At 37.1% G+C, this 18,452-nt stretch overlaps 1 protein-coding gene across 1 annotated transcript; it reads right to left on the minus strand.

Annotated features, from left to right (window-relative positions):
* Positions 1-2,365: 2,365 nt before the first annotated feature.
* LOC132189412 (leucine-rich repeat receptor-like serine/threonine-protein kinase SKM1) lies at positions 2,366-6,268 on the minus strand. Its single transcript, XM_059604154.1, has 3 exons — positions 6,151-6,268; positions 3,453-6,024; positions 2,366-2,743 (listed from the first exon to the last, which is right to left on the minus strand). Exons 2-3 carry the CDS (start codon positions 5,971-5,973, stop codon positions 2,382-2,384), a joined length of 2,883 nt encoding a protein of 960 aa, XP_059460137.1. The 5' UTR covers positions 5,974-6,024; positions 6,151-6,268; the 3' UTR covers positions 2,366-2,381.
* Between the last annotated feature and the right edge of the window lie 12,184 nt (positions 6,269-18,452).

Raw genomic sequence — 18,452 nt, forward strand, 5'->3', positions numbered from 1 at the left:
AGTTTATGTGAGTAAAGATTAAATACATGAAGCCAATCGGAGTTCCGGTGAAAGGAAATCTTATAGAATAATTGTGCCAGATGTTCTGGAAAGGGCTACTGTGGTAGAAGTCAAGTGGGTCGCTTGTCGTGTACAAGGAAGAGTAAATTGCAAAGGTTTTGTAATTCTTCTTGTATTCCTTATTCTTTTTATGGTAGATTGATTTCCTAGGTTTTGCTGCCTCGGAGAGGTTTTACATTTAGAGAGTTCTCTAAATGGTTTCCTTTTTGTAACCAAATATCCGTGCTTTTGTTTTTCATTATATATCTGTATTTGGTTGATTGTTAATTGTTAGGTCAGATCTTAGTCCGATTAATATTTGTGAATCACCTAGACATTTGAATATGTATCGTTTGGAGTTGTATTATAGATTTTTCACGTGGGATAAAGCAGACTATTCAATTAAAAAGAAGGGACAGCTGTAGCATGACGTTGCGAGTATGGTGTGTTACAGCTGTATTCAACTAGGGTTTTTTAATCAAGCACGTGTAAAGAAAGCTTCTAGAAGAATAACAGATTAATTCATATTATGTTGTAATTGATTAAACCAATTCTGTAACTAATTGGCGTTAGTGTAATAAGCTATATATAAGGCTGATTAAGTGCAAATTAGAGACTACAAAGAGAATTGCCAGAATCTGATTATGGAGATTAGCCATCTCGAATTAGGCCTTCAATAGTCAATAAACAAGAAACATAGTATTATTCATACAATTTAGTTGTTCTCTTTCATTTCAATTCTCAAAAATACAAATTTTCTTCCATTTTCTTGTTTTCTAGTAACTATCATGTTACAGACCCATGTGGGTCACGGCCAGACCCACGTGGGTATCTTGACCCCACGCTTGGTCACGGCTTGCTGACCCATAGCTGGGTCGCGGCAAAACCCAGCCGTGGGTCTCTGGCCGAGACCCATGTGGGTCACCATGGTTTTTTATTTTATTTTAATTTTTAATTTTTATAACTTAATTTTTTTAATTTGGAATTATGGGTAAATTTGGCATTTTATAAAAAAGTCAGGGGTATAAACATCATTATATCACACTTTTAACGTTTAAAATATGACGAAATGGGGTAAATTGATTGAAATTGAAAGTTCAAGGGTGCAAATTAAGAGTTTTTTTTTTTTAATTTTGGTGGTCTTTTCAAAACGCGCAATAATTCAGGAATCTAAAATGAAGTTTTCATAAAAAAAAAAAAAAAAAAAAAAAACAAAACAAAAAACATCAAAAGAAGCCACAATTGCTTGTATCCTTTTGGCCCTTTGTTAGCCTCATTCATTTGGTTTTTTGTTGGTCCTTTGTTGACCTAGACCAATTTTTGGCCCATTGTTGGCCCATTGTTTGGTGGACTATTGTGGTTACGTTTGACATAAACTCATATTTTGGCCCTTGTGGTATTGGTTAAAATTCATACCCGACATTTGTGGTATTGTTTAAAACCTACGCCCTTTTTAGCCTATAGTTGACTTCTTTGAAAGGCCCACAGTTGGCCCATTCCGACCAAAAGTTGCCGATGTTCAAAATTCCAGCCATAGTAGCTAAAGTTCATGTTCAAGAGCTGCCGATGTTTCAAAATCCGACACCATCAACTCCAGTCACCTCCCTTGGCTGCAATTGACTCTATCGCGTTTTTGGAAACCATCTCGGCCTCCGTTGCCGATCAAGAAATAAACTCAAGATTTCACAAGTCTCCACCTTGGGTTTGAGAGAGAATATTAGAGAATATATGAACTTGTTCCACATTGCTTATGTATGAGAGTCTCTCTCGCTTTGGCTTTTATATATCGATGCCTCTTATGTACTATCAAATCATTTGATAAAAACAAGATGTAATCTATAGAGTTTTAGTGTGTGAATGTAGGATATATGCCGAACTACCTTGATATCTTTTGTCTCTTTCTCTTCTCTTGTTTATTATTCCATATTCTATACTTATCACATTTTGAGTTCTTGCAGATACTACATTTGCGTGCAAGTGAGACTGCAATAATTAAATTGTTTACACAAATCAAGAAAGGTCGAACTTTAGACCTAATGTTTTTTAAGATTTCAAAACCAAGTAATTTATCATTCGACTGAACTCATTAGAATTATCCTACACTAATAATTATTATTTAGTCTATACAAATATGTCTATAAGAGAGAGAGACAGTAGAGAAAAAGCTGTAATTCATATAATGGCATTTAGTATATCTACATTTCTACACTCACTAGTATGTGAAACATACCATTAACAAAAGCATTTGAGTAACAATCATTTTAACACCTTATACAAAAATTCAAAAAAAAAAGAAAAAAAAAAGAACAGAAATCACGGAGGAAAAAATCTAACTAGCTAGTTTAAGAAAAATGAAGGATGGAAACACAAGAAGTAGGGCTCATATAAGAGTCTAGGGTTTTGAAAACGTGGCTGGCGGACGGCCTAGCGGTGGGGTCCGCTGCGGTGCAGTGTAGGGCCAGGTTCATGGTCTGGACCATCTCCTTCCGATGCTTATTATCATTCCCTGCATGTCCTCTAATCGTCGTATCAATCCACGCATCCAGGTGGCACTCGGAATAGCAGTGCCGGGACCACTCCACAATGTTCTCGTGCACGCCAAATTCCATGTCGGCGGGGCTTTTTCCAGTCAGTAATTCAATCAAGACGACACCGAATCCATACATATCGCTGTCCTCTGTCATGTCTTTGCTTTCTCTGCTTTCTGCGTTCAAAATAATTATGTAAGCTTTACTATCATACTATGTGGGTATACGTGCATGGATTTGTACACTCATTTCGTTTTATATGTGCCAATCGCAGCATGCCACGTCCACTACATTAGTTCTAACTTAATGCACGTGCCACCCACTCTATTTTTTTTTTTTTTTTTTTCTTTCTTCTATTTTTTTCGACTTTTTATTTATTTATTTATTACTAAATAGTTTTTCTTACCATATTCTTCTAAAAAATATAAAATTCTTTTTACCTTTATATAACATAAATCAATTCTTATTACTATATTTCTTTTTTAAATGAAAAATAAGAATAGTTTCCCAAGCACACCTTATCATGTTATTTGAATCGAGTAATGCTAGAAAGAGGATTAAAATTCTTTTAAACCTGATCTAATTTTTAAAATTACTATTGAATTGAGATAATTATTATTAAATTTTAATCTATAAGTGATTTTAAAAGTTACATTACATTTGAGAATAACACAATAAAGATTCTAAGTATTTAATAACAACTAAATACTGTTTAGCAAATTGTTACATAATTGTCATATAATTGCGGTGATTTGGCACTAAAAATCAGTGTTTTATTTTTTATATTTAATTTAATAAATAATTCTACATATGAAAAAAATCTACTAATTAAATGTTATTGTTCTCCTAATTAAGAAGAGTAAATTAGTGATGATATATATGTACCTGGGGCAACGTAGGCCGAAGAAATGAAGCATTTGGTGTCCGTACAAGTCAACCCAGGAAGGCCCAAACTCAGGCGAGGCTCATCTGTCCCGTCAACCACAACTTTGTCCGGCGACAACTCACCCACCAGAATACTCGGCGAACAGTAGCCATGCAAAAACTGTAGCGCTTTCGCAATCCCAATCGCGATTTTGCTTCGCCTCTCCCAACTCAAATTCTTCAGAATTTGACTCAAAACTTTCCCTTCCACATGCTCGTAAACCAAAAACCCAGCTGCCTTTTCCGATACGCATATTCCGACCAACCGAACAATGTTCGGATGCTGAACCTTTCCCAATTTGGCAATAACAGACCAAAAGCTCGGGGAGTTTAAATTGACATCATTTATGATTTCCTTCACGACCAACTGCATGCCTAATTTCCTCCCTCTCGTGATGACATTTTCTTCTCTGGTCGACAATAAAATATCGTCAATTGTAATGGATCTTGAAACGTTTGAATCAAAGAATTGTATTTCCCAGATCCCATCTTCGTTTTCCACTCTTTTCAGCTCCAAATCCTTTCGCCGCCGAAGGAAAACCATAGCAATTGCTGCGAAAGCAAACATGGCTAAAACAACCAGAAAGCAAGTGAGAACATACCACCACATGGGATTTTTTACGCTTTTGCATGGCGGTAATCCGCTTGCAGTATCGCCGCCGCAAAGATCGTTGCCGGCAACCGCGCTGGCGTTTATAGCAAGAAATGCTCCGGTGGACGGTAAGCTTCCGTGGAAGTGATTGTGAGAAATATTCACTTGTACAAGGGATTCCACTCCTAAATTTGGTGGAATTTCTCCGGATAATTGGTTTGCCGACAAATCGAGAAGGCCGAGAGCCGGCAGTTCGGCGAGACTGATCGGAATTTCGCCGCTGAGCTGATTGTTGCTGAGGTCCAAACGAACAAGCTTCTTGCATGATGACAATTCTTCTGGAATATTACCAGAGAGTTCGTTTTGGCTTAGCTCTAATTCCACCAGCTCCGATAATCTTCCAAAGCTCCGGGGAATCTTACCGGAAAGCTGATTTTCCGACAAGTCCAAGTTCAGAAGCTTGTCAGTGCCGAAAGAGCCCGGCAAGTCCCCGGAAAAATTGTTTTTCGCTAAATTCAGCATTTCCAGAGCGGGCATGTCCCACCTCCGCCCGTCGATCCTGCCGGAAAGATCGTTGCCTGAGATATCCAAGAAGTATATGAGCGGCAGTTTCGTGAATTCCGACGATAATTCACCGGAGAGACGGTTGTTTTGGATACGTACTCGCTGTAAGCTTTTGCAAGAACTCAAACTCTTGGGAATTTCACCTTGGAGAGAATTAGAGAAGAGGATGAGCTTAAAAAGCCGACCGGAGTTGCATAAGCTTTTGGGAATTTTTCCGGTCAGAGCATTGGTGGAAAGGTCAAGTACAGTGAGATTGTTCCATCTTCCAAGCTCTTCGGGGATGCTGCCGGAAAATTTGTTTGACCAAAGCTGGAGGACTTGAAGCCGACGCAAAGAGGTTAAAGCACCCGGAATCTTCCCGGAAAAGTTGTTGGAGAAAAGATGGAGAATCTCCAAGTTTTGCAGTTGAATTATCAACTCCGGGATCTCTCCCGAAAGAGAATTATCGCTAAGATCAAGCGAAACCAGCCTTTTAAGCTCGAAAAGTGATCTTGGAATAGCACCCGTGAGCTTGTTCTGGTAGAGAAAGAGATGCTCAAGATTGCTGAGATTCCCGACAGATGATGGAATTTTTCCGGTGAGATTGTTGTAGACAAGATCAAGATGATTAAGAGAAACCAACTCTCCAATCTCTCCCGGAATTTCACCGGAAAGATTGTTGTAGCCAAGGTAAAGCCATTCCAAGCTCTTCATACGGCCTACGCCACGTGGAATTCCGCCGACCAGTTTGTTTGAAGCCAAAGTCAGGACTTGCAAACGTGTGATATTTGATATGGAATTTGGAATTTTTCCCACCAAAACATTTCCACCCAGATCAAGAAATTTTAATCCCCGAAGCAACCCGATATTGTCTGGAATTTCGCCCGAAAACATGTTGTTGGAGAGATCTAATTTTTCAAGGCGGGAAAGTTTGGAAATGCTTGGCAACGGGCCAGTTAAATTATTGTTGCTAAGATTGAGATATCGAAGCGAAGGGCAGGAAAGGAAATCACGAGGGATTTCTCCCAAGAGCTGATTGGTGGAGAGATCGATATTTTCGACATACTTTAATTCGAAAACGGCGTCAGAAATTCCGCCGGAGAAGTTTTTTCCGGCGAGATCGATGGAGTTAACGCGGGAAGAGTTGTTACAGGCTATGCCGTGCCAACTGCAAAAAGTGGCGCCGGCAGAGGAGGTCCAGCTGGAAAGAAAGCCTAAGGGGTCGTTGATGGAAGCTTTGAAGGATAAGAGAAGCTCTAATTCCTCGCCATGCAGCAACATGGGGAGATCCAAGAACAAGAACAAGAACATCAACATGGGCAGTTTTGTTGCTCTTTTCTTGGCCATTTCTAACTGAATTTATCTTTAATTTACACAAAAGAAAAGAAAGAAATTTACCTGTAAGGAAAAAACAAAGAGCAGAATCAGCTGACATGTATATATAGAGTGATACACATAATTAATGCAAGCAGCTAGAGAGAATATTTAAGGAAAGGATTTAAGGTAAAACATCCCATAACGTACCTAAGTCTCATAATTAGCATCATATAAATAAATATATATAAATATGTTTGGAGAATGAGGAATTGTAATTGAGAGACGTGGATTGGAAGAGAAGAAAGAAGGAGAGGGGGGTGTTGGACTATTGAAGATAGGGCTAGTTTGAGAGAGTGGGAGACATGAGTGGTTAAATAGAAGGGAGGGTTATAAAGGTGTGAAGGAAAAGGGCATGGGAATGGGGATAATTACGAAAGTGCACCTTGACCTTCTTTAGAATGATGTCTGAACACGAACGGTTGAAAGGGAAACAGGGACAGATGTTGGAAAAAAGGATCTGATTTTGTCGGATTATTCACCAAAATGCCTTTTGACTGACTCACTGACTGACTTTGGATAGTGACAAAGGATTTTCTCTGTAACCGTTGTAAAGTTTGAATGTTTTATGGGCATGTGGGTGTTGTTGTACTAATTATTTACAAAATATGGAGAAAAAGTTTTCAATCTATCGATCAATCAGAATTATGAAAAAAGAATTTGTGTTTGGGTAAAGCCTAAAGCAAAAACCCCATTTGCAGACAGTGTAAGAGGTAATTCATCAAAATAGCTAGTGGTAATAATAATAGCTATACCAATGTAGCCCGTACTCTGGCCATGGAATATATATATATATATATAGGTCATGGAGCAAAGGTTGTGCTTGTGGTGCTACCATTGACATAGTGTGGTGCGCGCCTTTGGTAATATATATATATATATATATATATTGGTGATTATATAAGCTTTAAGAGACAATGTAGTGGAACTGCAGTAACAAAAAAAAAAAAAAAAAAAAAAAAAGACTTTTAGGAGTTAGCTAGATCGAGATTTAATTAGTGTAATTGTTTATCTATATTACTTGCAATTTGGACATACAATAAATTGTAAAATGGTTATTTGTGAGAACCACTTGTGATGCAACATGACTTAGTAGGCTGCAGCGAATAACAACAATAAAGCAGCAGATAACTAATTTTAAATCTTGAATCTATCAATGATCTAAAAATTCTTCTAAAAATATAGAGTCTATCTATGATTTTAAGGAAAAAAAATATGAAGAAAACTCACCTATAAGTAATTCTCATTAATCAAAATCAATAATAATCAACAACTGTCTTTCTCTGGAGGCTATAAGCATGTATTTATAGCAAAAAATCTTAAACCTAATAAAATATGACATAAATACCTTCAAAACCCAAAACCTAATAAAATAACGAAATAAGGACTCTTAAAACCCTAACCCTAATAAAATAACAATATAAAGTTGGTTTAAAAAATAAAACAAACTGACGGCTACGTAATTTGCATCATTCTCCCCTTGTTGGAGAGAATTCGTCTTCGAATTTGGCCGGTTCTTTTCACGGTCCTTCGAATGCCCTATCAACTCACTCCACTCGCTCTTCCTCAAGATCAAAATAAGACAACACCCCAAAATAAACATGACGCCTCTCATCATCGAAATACCTTGATGGTTGTCATGAAAGCCCCACACATCACTTGGCAATACTTCAAATTTGCTGTTCTTCTTTTGTTCTTTCTCCCTTTCACGTGCCATGAAGATACTCAAGGACAGGGCAACCGTTGTTTCCCTTATGAACATATAATTCTCCTCATCCGCATAGAACTCATCACAATTGTTGTTAGGAGAATTTAAAATACTTTCAACACCATGGAAATCAACATAATCAACCCCTTCATCATTTTAATTAGGCACTTCACCTAAAAAGTCTTCATCAACCTCTTCATAATTGTCGATGTTACTCGAGGGCTCTTCCTCTTCTAATTGATCATCTGTGTAGAGGCCGCCAAACATGGGAGAAAAACCATCTTCTTTGTACTCTTCCTCTTGGTCATCTTCGTCGGGGTAGAGGCCGCCAAGCATGGGAGAAAATCCATCATCTTCGTACTCGTCCTCTTGGTCGGATGCCAAAATCCTTCAATCGGTTCTTCCTCATTAACATCGTCATTATAGATTGGTGGGGAATCTCAATCCACAAATCCTTGCGAAGGATCTACAATATCTTCATGTCTAAACTCTTCATCAATGAATACGAATTCCTAAAACTCTTCATCCACAGATTCTTTTTCCCCCTCCACAGAATATGGATTCGGTTTATGGATTTGTGGTTGGCAAGTAGGGGTCCAATTGGCCTGTTATGGACTCTTCGCCTCACTCCATGTTTCCCTAAATACCTCTTTTTTGTAGGAATTTTCTATTTTCTTTGTCACAGCCATAGACCCTTGTCTCCAATTTTGTGACTTTTGACGAATGGTATAACTATAGAGCAAGAAAGCAACCCGCATATATTTCAATAGTTTCTCCCAGCTATTGATCTTCAATTTTCCTTCCCGCTTCCTAGTTTTTTTTAGTTGTTGCCACCACGCACCAACTCTTCCCCAGAATGTATGTACCACCAGAGAGACTCGTTGTTCATCTGGCACCCCGTTGAATTCAAAAACCTCTTCAACAGCCAACACCCAATCCAGGAATTTGTCGGGTTCTAGATCCCCATCAAATTTTGAAATTTTGAGTTCGAATCTACTTACCCGCCGAATAGCATGAGCTTGCGTAAGGTGCTGACGTCTGTGCGTTAAAACTCCACAAACGGGTTTGTAGATCCATTCCCATGTTGACCACACAAGTTGGATAATTGGGTAATGAGGTCTTCAATTTGATCCATCATAGCCCTGAATCAATCCTCCGTGTGTTGCAAATGTTCAACGATAGATTTGCCTTCCGCCTTCGTGAATTGTGGTCTTGGTTGGCGACGACAATTGTTCGGCCCACCACTCATGTGCCTCAAACAAATCGCCGGTTGCTCCTTACGTGCTGTCTCCGTGCGCACGTACACCTCATTCATGTCTGCAAAGCGGTTACTTCTCCCCATTCATGGAAAGTAATTGAGCTTTGATACCAACTGATGCAGTGTAACTTAGTAGGCTGCAACGAAAAACAACAATAAAGTAGTTTTTTTCAGTTGTTGCCACCACGCACCAACTCTTCCCCAGAATGTATGTACCACCAAAGAGACTCGTTGTTCATCGGGCACCCCATTGAATTCAAAAACCTCTTCAACAGCCAACACCCAATCCAAAAATTTGTCGGGTTCTAGATCCCCGTCAAATTTCGAAATTTTGAGTTTGAATCTACTTACCCGCCGAATGGCATGAGCTTACGCAAGGTGCTGACGTCCGTGCGTTGAAACTTTGGAATCAGGTTTCTAGATCCGTTCCCATGTTGACCACACAAGTTGGATAATTGGGTAATGAGGTCTTCAATTTGATCCCTCATAGCCCTGAATCGATCCTCCGTGTGTTGCCAATGTTTAGCGATAGATTTGCCTTCCGCCTTCGTGAATCGCGGTCTTGGTTGGCGACGACAATTGTTCAGCCCACCACTCATGCATGTGCCTCAAACAAATCGCCGGTTGCTCCTTACCTGTTGTCTCCGTGCGCACGTACACCTCGTTCATGTCTGCAAAGCGGTTGCTCCTCCACATTCATGGAAAGTAACTAAGCTTTGATACCAACTAATGCAGTGTGACTTAGTAGGCTGCAGTGAAGAATAACAACAAAGTAGCAGATAACTAATTTCAGATCTTGAGTCTATCAATGATCTAAGAATTCTTCTCAAAATATAGAGTCTATCTATGATTTTAAGGAAAAAAAATATGAAGAAAACTCACCTATGAGTAATTCTCATTAATCAAAATCAATAATAATCAACAATTGTCTTTTTCTGGAGGCTATAAACATATATTTATAGCCAAAAACACTAAACCTAATAAAATATGACATAAATACCCCCAAAACCCTAAACTTAATAAAATAACGAAATAAAGACTCTTAAAACCTTAAACCCTAATAAAATAACAACATAAAGTCGGTTTAGAAAATAAAACAAACTGACGGCTACATAATCAGTAATCTGCATCAACTTGCCATCTACATATTCAGGTAAATCAATACTTCTCGGACAGGTAAACTATATAAAAAATCCTCTCACAATTGGATGAGAAGTGTAAATTAACCATTTTATGCATTTTTAAAGTTATTTTAAATATTTTTAGATTGAACAGTAAAAACTCAAAAATATGATCTCTCCGGTGATAATGGCAAAATATGGTTGCAATATGCTTATGGCCGTATGTAGATCTTCCACAAGATTCATATTTATATCACATCACAATTGGTGTTTGACAAGCATTTTTAAGTTTAGGAGACTGCTCATGAACATCTAATCCCAGATTCCTCATAAAGAAGAAAATAATTGGATACTATGATTTTGATCTTACTCTCAATAGCTTGGACAACTCTCCTTTGTAATTATAATTGGGTTGGGTTGAGTTTCACCTCATTAGCCTTCTCTTGTTGGCCAGTGTAAATCAGATTTAACCTCTCTAGTTTCTTCTTGGCAATCAATAGAACATCATTTTTTTGGTTTATTGGGCTTCTATTTTCAGGTTTAGTTTGTAATTTCAGTAATCATTAAAGCATCCATTGATGCGTTGTCATTGGTTGTATATAATACAATTTGCCAGACAAAATAATGACAGTAATTCATGACCAGATTATTCTTGGAACTCTTTTTTGCATAAATTTGAAATTTGGTCATAGGGTGTAATTTAAGAGAAAAGTGAGGACACAAGTTGCATGATGGTAAAAAAAAGATGAACTTCCAATTCCCTGACTGCATGTAAAAGCAATATTCTTGCTCAGCCCCTTTCTTTTGGACTCTTTATATTACCATCTTGGATTCTCTCTGGCAAAGGAGAGAGAATTACAAAAGAGAAAAAGGAAAAAGAAAGATGAGTACAAGAAGATAGAAGGAGTTACAAGTGAGGCAAAGGGGATTGAGAAGATGAGTGGGGTTGTAAAGCAGAGAGAGAGAGAGAAAAAGTGGGTGGTCTTTTACGTTACATACACTACACTTGCTAATGCTCGTGCGCACCCTTCTCTCCCATTGTGCTTTTGGGGCCCGGAGTCTCTTTCTCGAAGGAATATACAGTGACTGGTCTTTGTCACACCCGGCATGCTTAGCTTGCTCATCTCCATTTTCTAGGGTTTTACACTCCCACGTACACCCTTTCCCCACTTCCTCTTTTTCTCCATTTTTTAAATCCCACCCCTTTTCGTTATATATATATATATATATATATATATGATAGTGAAACAACCAATCAATGGGAGTAGTGTAATCAATAGGAGGGGAATAAGAAATGAATGAAAAAAGGTAACAAATAACCCATTTGATGGCATGTAAAGGGTCAAAGGATCCTCTCCATTTTACATGTAGAAACCCTTTTTCATATTTTTTTGATTGCTAAAATTTAAAGTTAATATATTTAACTGTATACATGATAGAATATGATTCTCTTCGTTTCATTTGAAATGAAGAGTATCTATTTAGTGTAAAATAATGGGTAATATTGTAAATTTTGTCCTTCAACTTTAATCTTAAGACAATATTACTCCTCATTTTACATTAAATGGATACTCTCTATTTCATTTGAAATGGAGAGGATCCCATTCCGTACAAAAAATGCTATTACATGTTTACACGTCTTTTAAAAAATTTAAATAATGTAGATGTCATCATGTACACCGTTCGATGTGTCAACTTTAAATCATATTTATAAAATTGATATAATTTTATTCCTATTTAAACGGTCGATAGTTTTCCATAATTGTCGCTAAATAATTCATGGGATCACTACGCTTTGAGATAATATATTGTTGTCAACCCACCAAAGGTTTCTCTATATATGATATATGTTTATGATGGTACCATATATACATGGCGTGGTTATTCCACTAGCTTCCTGATCATATAATATGAAGAAGGCAATTGGAATCTGTAAAGTTAGCAATTAGTTGGGGACAAATAGTGATGAATGGTGGGTTAGGCAGCTGGTTTTTAGAGACTCTTTTGTACTCCCACCTTCCCCCAACTCCACCCACACCAAGCATAAATAAATAAATGCAAAAACTAAACTATTTTTAATCACCAAGAATTAATTGGTCCGAACATATTTATTTCGGCTCCATAATAATTGAAGCAGAAGTAGTTGTACCAGGCCAGCCTGCTTTACCAATGATCAATTTAATCAACATTCACTTGGAAGATAGGTGTTTTTCAATCTTCATGAGCATTTTTAGTTAGTAAAATTACAAAGAAATTGTTAATTCAATAAATGTATTATATATAAACTTGCCTTACATATCATTGTCTTATTTGACACATGTCATGTATCTATCACCTTCCATTGTCCGACACATCTTACCTATATATGGGGTTATGTTCTCTGAAATACCTCTAATTGTAATATGATAGGATAAATTAATTCAATATAAATATATAGTCCTATATAAAGATCAAGAGCCACCTTAAATCTCTGGCTTCCTCTCTTTCTCTCTTTCTCAAAGTAGTCTTCTGGATCTTGTTTATTTTATATTATATTTTAATAGAGAGAATATTTTAGGGTTGTTATTACTTTTAAATAGGGGAAATTTCACAAAATTTCTTTGAATTTTCACACATTTTGAAATTACCACTCCAAAGTTCAAAAACTCTCAATTTAGGGTATTAAACATTCAATTTTTTACAATGTCTCCCCTCCATTAAGATTTTCCATTAAATCTTGTCAAAATTCCTAAAATAACCCTGTTTTCTTCATTAAATAAAATTCTAAAAATGCAAAGATTCAGACATGGGTATTTTTTCAATTTCTGTTAAATCCCGAACAATGCCTGAATATTTTTAATTTTTAATTTTATTTTTCTAATAATAAAAAATAAGGGCATTTGGGAATTATAACAAGATTTAACGAAAATCCCTAATGGAGGGAGATATTGCAATAATTTGAAAGTTCGATGTCCTAAAATTGAGAGTTTTTAAACTTTAAGGAGGTATTTTAAAACCTGTAGAAGTTTAGGAGGGATTTTGTGAAGTTTTCCATTTTAAATATATAGGCAAAGGAATAGAATGCCAAATTTACAATTGGCATCTTTAAATTGTAGGAGTTGTAATCTTTATTCCAGCTTTCTGATAAGTTCCACTGCTATTTGTGTGCCAAAACTTAACTTAGATTTCTAGGCTTCCATTCAAAGAAATTAACGGAATTGACCTCATCTAGAATCTTAACCTCACTCAAGCTAACACCAACAAATCAATTTTAAGACAAAAATATAGCAAACTTGAAGAAAACAATAACTCCTAGCTAGCTAGTGGTTTGCATGCATGCATATTGATATTACCGGTGTTTGGCATAGTTTACCAATTTTTAAGCAACTCGCTTCCTTAGCAAGTTACTTTAAAAAAATCCAATTATGCTAGAAGGGATAAGGGGAGAGGAGGAAAACAAACATTTTGCTCATTAGCGGCGATATCTTGTCCCGGTTAATGTGATTGATGCTAACGATTAATAGCAGGGACTTGTTTGGGTCGCCGCTATTGAGTGATCATTAGCGGCGACTTGTTTGGTATAATTGCTTAACATGTTGCCACTAATACTATTTTTGGTCGATGCAAAAATAGTTTGAGTTGGACCATAAGTCGCCACTATTAGTCTGTTATTAGCAGTGTATTGGTGTTGCCGCTAATGATAAACATTAGCGGTGACCACTACTGGGAACATCAGTAGCGGTCACCACTAATACCAAACAAGTCGCCACTATTGAGTGATCATTTGCGGCGACTTGTTTGGTATAATTGCTTAACATGTCGCCACTAATACTATTTTTGGTCGATGCAAAAATAGTTTGAGTTGGACCATAAGTCACCACTATTGGTCTGTTATTAGAGGCGCATTGGTGTTGCCGCTAATGATAAACATTAGCAATGACCGCTACTGGGAACATCAGTAGCGGCGACCTAAGTGTCGCTACTAATGATCTGAAAATATATATATATATATATTAAAATAAATTTTAGGTATAATTATATATAATATAGATGGACTATTTATTAAGAATTAAATGACTTTCTCCATGAATAGCTTTTGAGAATTCATTTAAATGGTTCAGAAAGAGCCATATATATCTTTTAAGGACAAGAATCATTTTTGAAATAGTATGATGATTATCCAGGTCAACTTTCCCATATGCACATTACACTTGTATGAAAATAATGCCACATGTTTGAATCTAGAGGCATATATACGTAGAGAATTTCTTAAAAATTGCAGTAATTGAGAAGCTCTGAGGCATCATACCTTTAGACATCTTGTTTTATTGAATAGCACAAACACAAGAGTTCCTTACTCCCTCAAGTTCCTCCATCTTCTGACACTATATATATATAAACATATGAAAGGGTGAGAAAAATATAGCAGAGTTTCTGTAGCCAAACATATATTGTAATTAATAAGCTTCTAATACACAGTTTTGTTTTCAAAGCTTCACATCTTTCATCATAATAGCGACCAATTAACTTGTAAATGTGAAAGACATAATTTTTCTTTTTGTCCCATATTTCCTTTCTATGAGTAAACATCATTGGAACAGCTGACGCCGGGTAGAACTAAGATTGTTCTGACAGCGTACCATAGCAGCAAAAGCTAAGAATTGAAGAGTGAAAAGTAAATTGAGGAAGAGAGAAAATAAAAAATAAGGGTTATTTTACCTTGGTTCAAATTCATGGACATCAGCAATATCTGCCATGAGCATCAAGCCAACTAACTTTCCACTTTTCTCCCGGTAGTACGAGTTTGTGCACATTTTTTTGTATGGAACCTAGCTCCATTCACAACCTCTATATGATCTAACTTGAAGATCAGGTCCGCATGAAAGATGATATAATTGTTTTGGTACATTTTTTGCATTACACCCACCACTGTATATATGATCTCGAAACCAATGCTCAAATTTGGCCTCATGCTTCTTCTGAATGTTGTGACAGCCTTCACTTTCGATCATCTAATAGTGTTCACTGCGTAGAAAAGTATGATTGTTAGTAATCATCTTGTGTCATGAGTAAACATAACGTAAGGATAAGAAACTCTCAGTTCTACACTTACTGCAAGTATGAATCCGTTTCCTTACAGTTACTAAGCGCAAACCATCGAACCATCGCAAAAATGTTCTCATCAAGTGTCACATATTTTGCCGCACCCAATGGTCGAACTCGTTGAGAGAACACATCAAAACCTTGGTCTGTTTCTTCCAGGCAGCCATCAACATTTCTTTCTTCATGGCTCCATCTTGTCACAATCCCACGAAGATACATGGAGCAAAATGTCAAACAATCATCAACTAAATAACCCTCTGCAATTGAACCTTCCGGCTGCACTTTGTTTCACACATTCCATTTATATTTACCAAGCGTCATTTTCATTGGATACAACCAACGTTGTATTAGTCTCCCAAACTCAGCCTCTCGAGGTAAATGAACCGCTAGATGGACCATAACATCAAAAATGCATATGAAAATATATGTTCCAACTTGCATAGAATCGCGACAATGTCGGCCTTCATTTGCTTCAAGATATCTACTTTCAATGTCCATGCACACAATTGCTTAAAAAAAAGTACTCATCTCAATCAATGTTATTCATATTTCAAGCGTTAAATGTCTACGGATTGCAACAGGAAGCAAGTGTTGTAAGAAGACATGACAATCATGGCTTTTCATTCCCAAAATCCTGCCAAGAAGCTTGTTCACACATTGACTAATGTTAGACGCAAACATTTCAGGAAATTTCACACATTTCAGCCACTCACATAACCATTTATTCTCATCTCTTGTCAAAGTGTATGTTGAGTGCCAAATATTGCATATTTGGGCCCCTTAATTTATATTTGTTAAGCCTTTAGCTTTATTATTGTGTGAGGTTTTGTGTTAGTTTCGGTGTTTTAGTGTTTTGTAGGTTGCTAAGGGGAAACTACGGTCTTAATGTGAAAGATGCAAGGAATTTGAGAAAAGAGCATTTCTAGAAGTGTGCTCGACCGCACCCGTCCTGGGATCGAGTGCACTCGCGCCCAACATCAAGCCAGGAACGCCCAAGCGCTGCTCTAGAGGAGACCTGATGCACGAGTGCGATCAAGCGCACCTAGTATGCGATCGAGCACACTCATCTCACCTACAAAACGCTAAAACCCTAAATTAGCTTATAAATATCATAGTTTTCTAGGGAAACGGGGGGAAGCCGCCCAAGGGGCGCTGTTCAGTGTAATTTTCGACTTTTGACATTTTGTAGCTCTGAAACGATCTTCCATTGTAAGTTTCTTTGTTTCCATGAATCCAATTAGTGTTTCTATACTTGTTGTAGTCATGAGAAGCTAAAATCTTCAACTAAGGTTTAAGATGAAGTCTCACCATTAATTTGTTTGCATATTTTTATGTTTTGTTCGTACAATTCCGACCTTTAATGTAATGTATGTTCATTTCAATTCAATTATGTGAGAAAGTTGTGATTGATTGTTGTTTATAAATTGTGAAAATATTGCATATTCGATGTGTTTCATCCAACGGATATATCGAATCTTTTCATTGAAATTGGATATCCATTGCACCATTTTTCTGCAAGTGCAGTTCTTTACATATACCCATCTCATGTAAATCTTTTTGTGTTTTGACTATGCCCTTTATCTTACCATTAATATTTGTAATATCCTGATAAAAACAACAGTTTTTACTAAGGATTGATGACGCTCTACGAAAACGGTTAACGATTTCATAAAACATGATTTTATAACAAAAAACCTAGACCCTTATTAGTAATCCAACCCCTTGAGTATTTTAAGGCAAAACACAAATTCCACCCCTTTCTAACGATACGTATGCCCAGGGGACCACCTGTACCTACGTTGACCAGTCTTTGACCCAGTGGGCAACACCCCAGAATGTACGCCTGAAACCTTTTACCCAATGTGTAATAGTACCTGTACGTACGCCCAATAGTACTCATATGTACGCTAACATCCTAAAAGCATTTTTAACCCATTATCTACTTTTCTAAACAATATCACGCCTCCATCCCCTATATAAGACCCCCATTCGACCTTCAGCCACCCCTGTACGCAAGAAACCCAAAAATCCTAGTGTGAGGAATGATTTTGTGGAGGAAGGTGGAGATTGGAGGAGTTGGCCATCTTCTAAGGTAACCCCTTGCTCATTTCCATAACTTTCGTGTTGTTCTTATTGCCTTTCTAATATTATATGTTTTAAGGATACTATGACAAACTCTTGTACCCATTTTCTTACAAAACCAAGAAATGTTTTCAAAAGACTTTAAAGCACATCTTTGATTCTTTGAGTTGCATGATATGTACATGTATTTGTTTAGTAGCCTAGGATGAGATATAGTAGTTTATAGATTTCATAGAAGCCTCAAAACATAGTTTGGAGCTGTTGGCCAAAATACCTAACTCACTTGCCGAACATACGCTTTTGAGGCCGTACGTACGACCAGGACGCAAGCCATCTACTCCCTTAGTTCTACCTATGTAATATTAGGTCCAGTAATCCCTTTTGTTAAATAGAACTTAGCACCATACTCGTAGAAGTCCTCTAATACTGTGTATAACGATGTATAACGAGCGGTCACTACAGGACGTATATCATTAATAGCGTGGGCCACCCGAGGTCGGACTCAGTCAGGCTACTAGTGTTATGGACGGTAACGTACAATGGTGGACACACCAGCATTGTATTACAGGTCTCTCGAGACAGCGTCATCCCTGCTAAGAAGGGGTAATATCTCAGATAGAGTATTAGTTTTTCTGCATTTAAATACTTAAGCGATTGCCGCTGGGAGTACACCACCCTTTATCAAACCAAACAATATTTTAAAGGTGTATTAATGGAGACAACACCTATTTTCAATGATATCGGAACTGCACATTTATTTTCGTATAATAATAATAATGAGCTCATGTCATACCCAATTGTGAGGTTTACTTACTAAGTCGTTAGACTTACACTATCATTACTCTTATAGAAAGCTTGTTCTTAAAACCCAAGAGTGGTACGGTTGCCACCACAGACTTTACTTTAAGATCTTCATGCCATTATTAGGTTTGCTTTATATTATTGTTAGTTGCTCTATGCCTTTAAATTGAGGATTATACTTGCACCTGTAATGATTTATAGATTTCTTAAATTTATTTCACCTTCCTATGCATTAACTCTGATAATGCTTAGATGTGCGGTTTCCCATTTAGCCATAAGTTGGTTAAACTGGAGTAATTGCCAGTAACCCTGGTAGGGTGGTCAAGGCCAATTTTGGGGGCATTACAATATTTATCAATGTACCCAAGACATTATCACATATGTTCTTCTCAATGTGCAT

This window comes from Corylus avellana, chromosome ca8 (assembly GCF_901000735.1).
Source record: "Corylus avellana chromosome ca8, CavTom2PMs-1.0".
Lineage (NCBI taxonomy): Eukaryota > Viridiplantae > Streptophyta > Magnoliopsida > Fagales > Betulaceae > Corylus > Corylus avellana.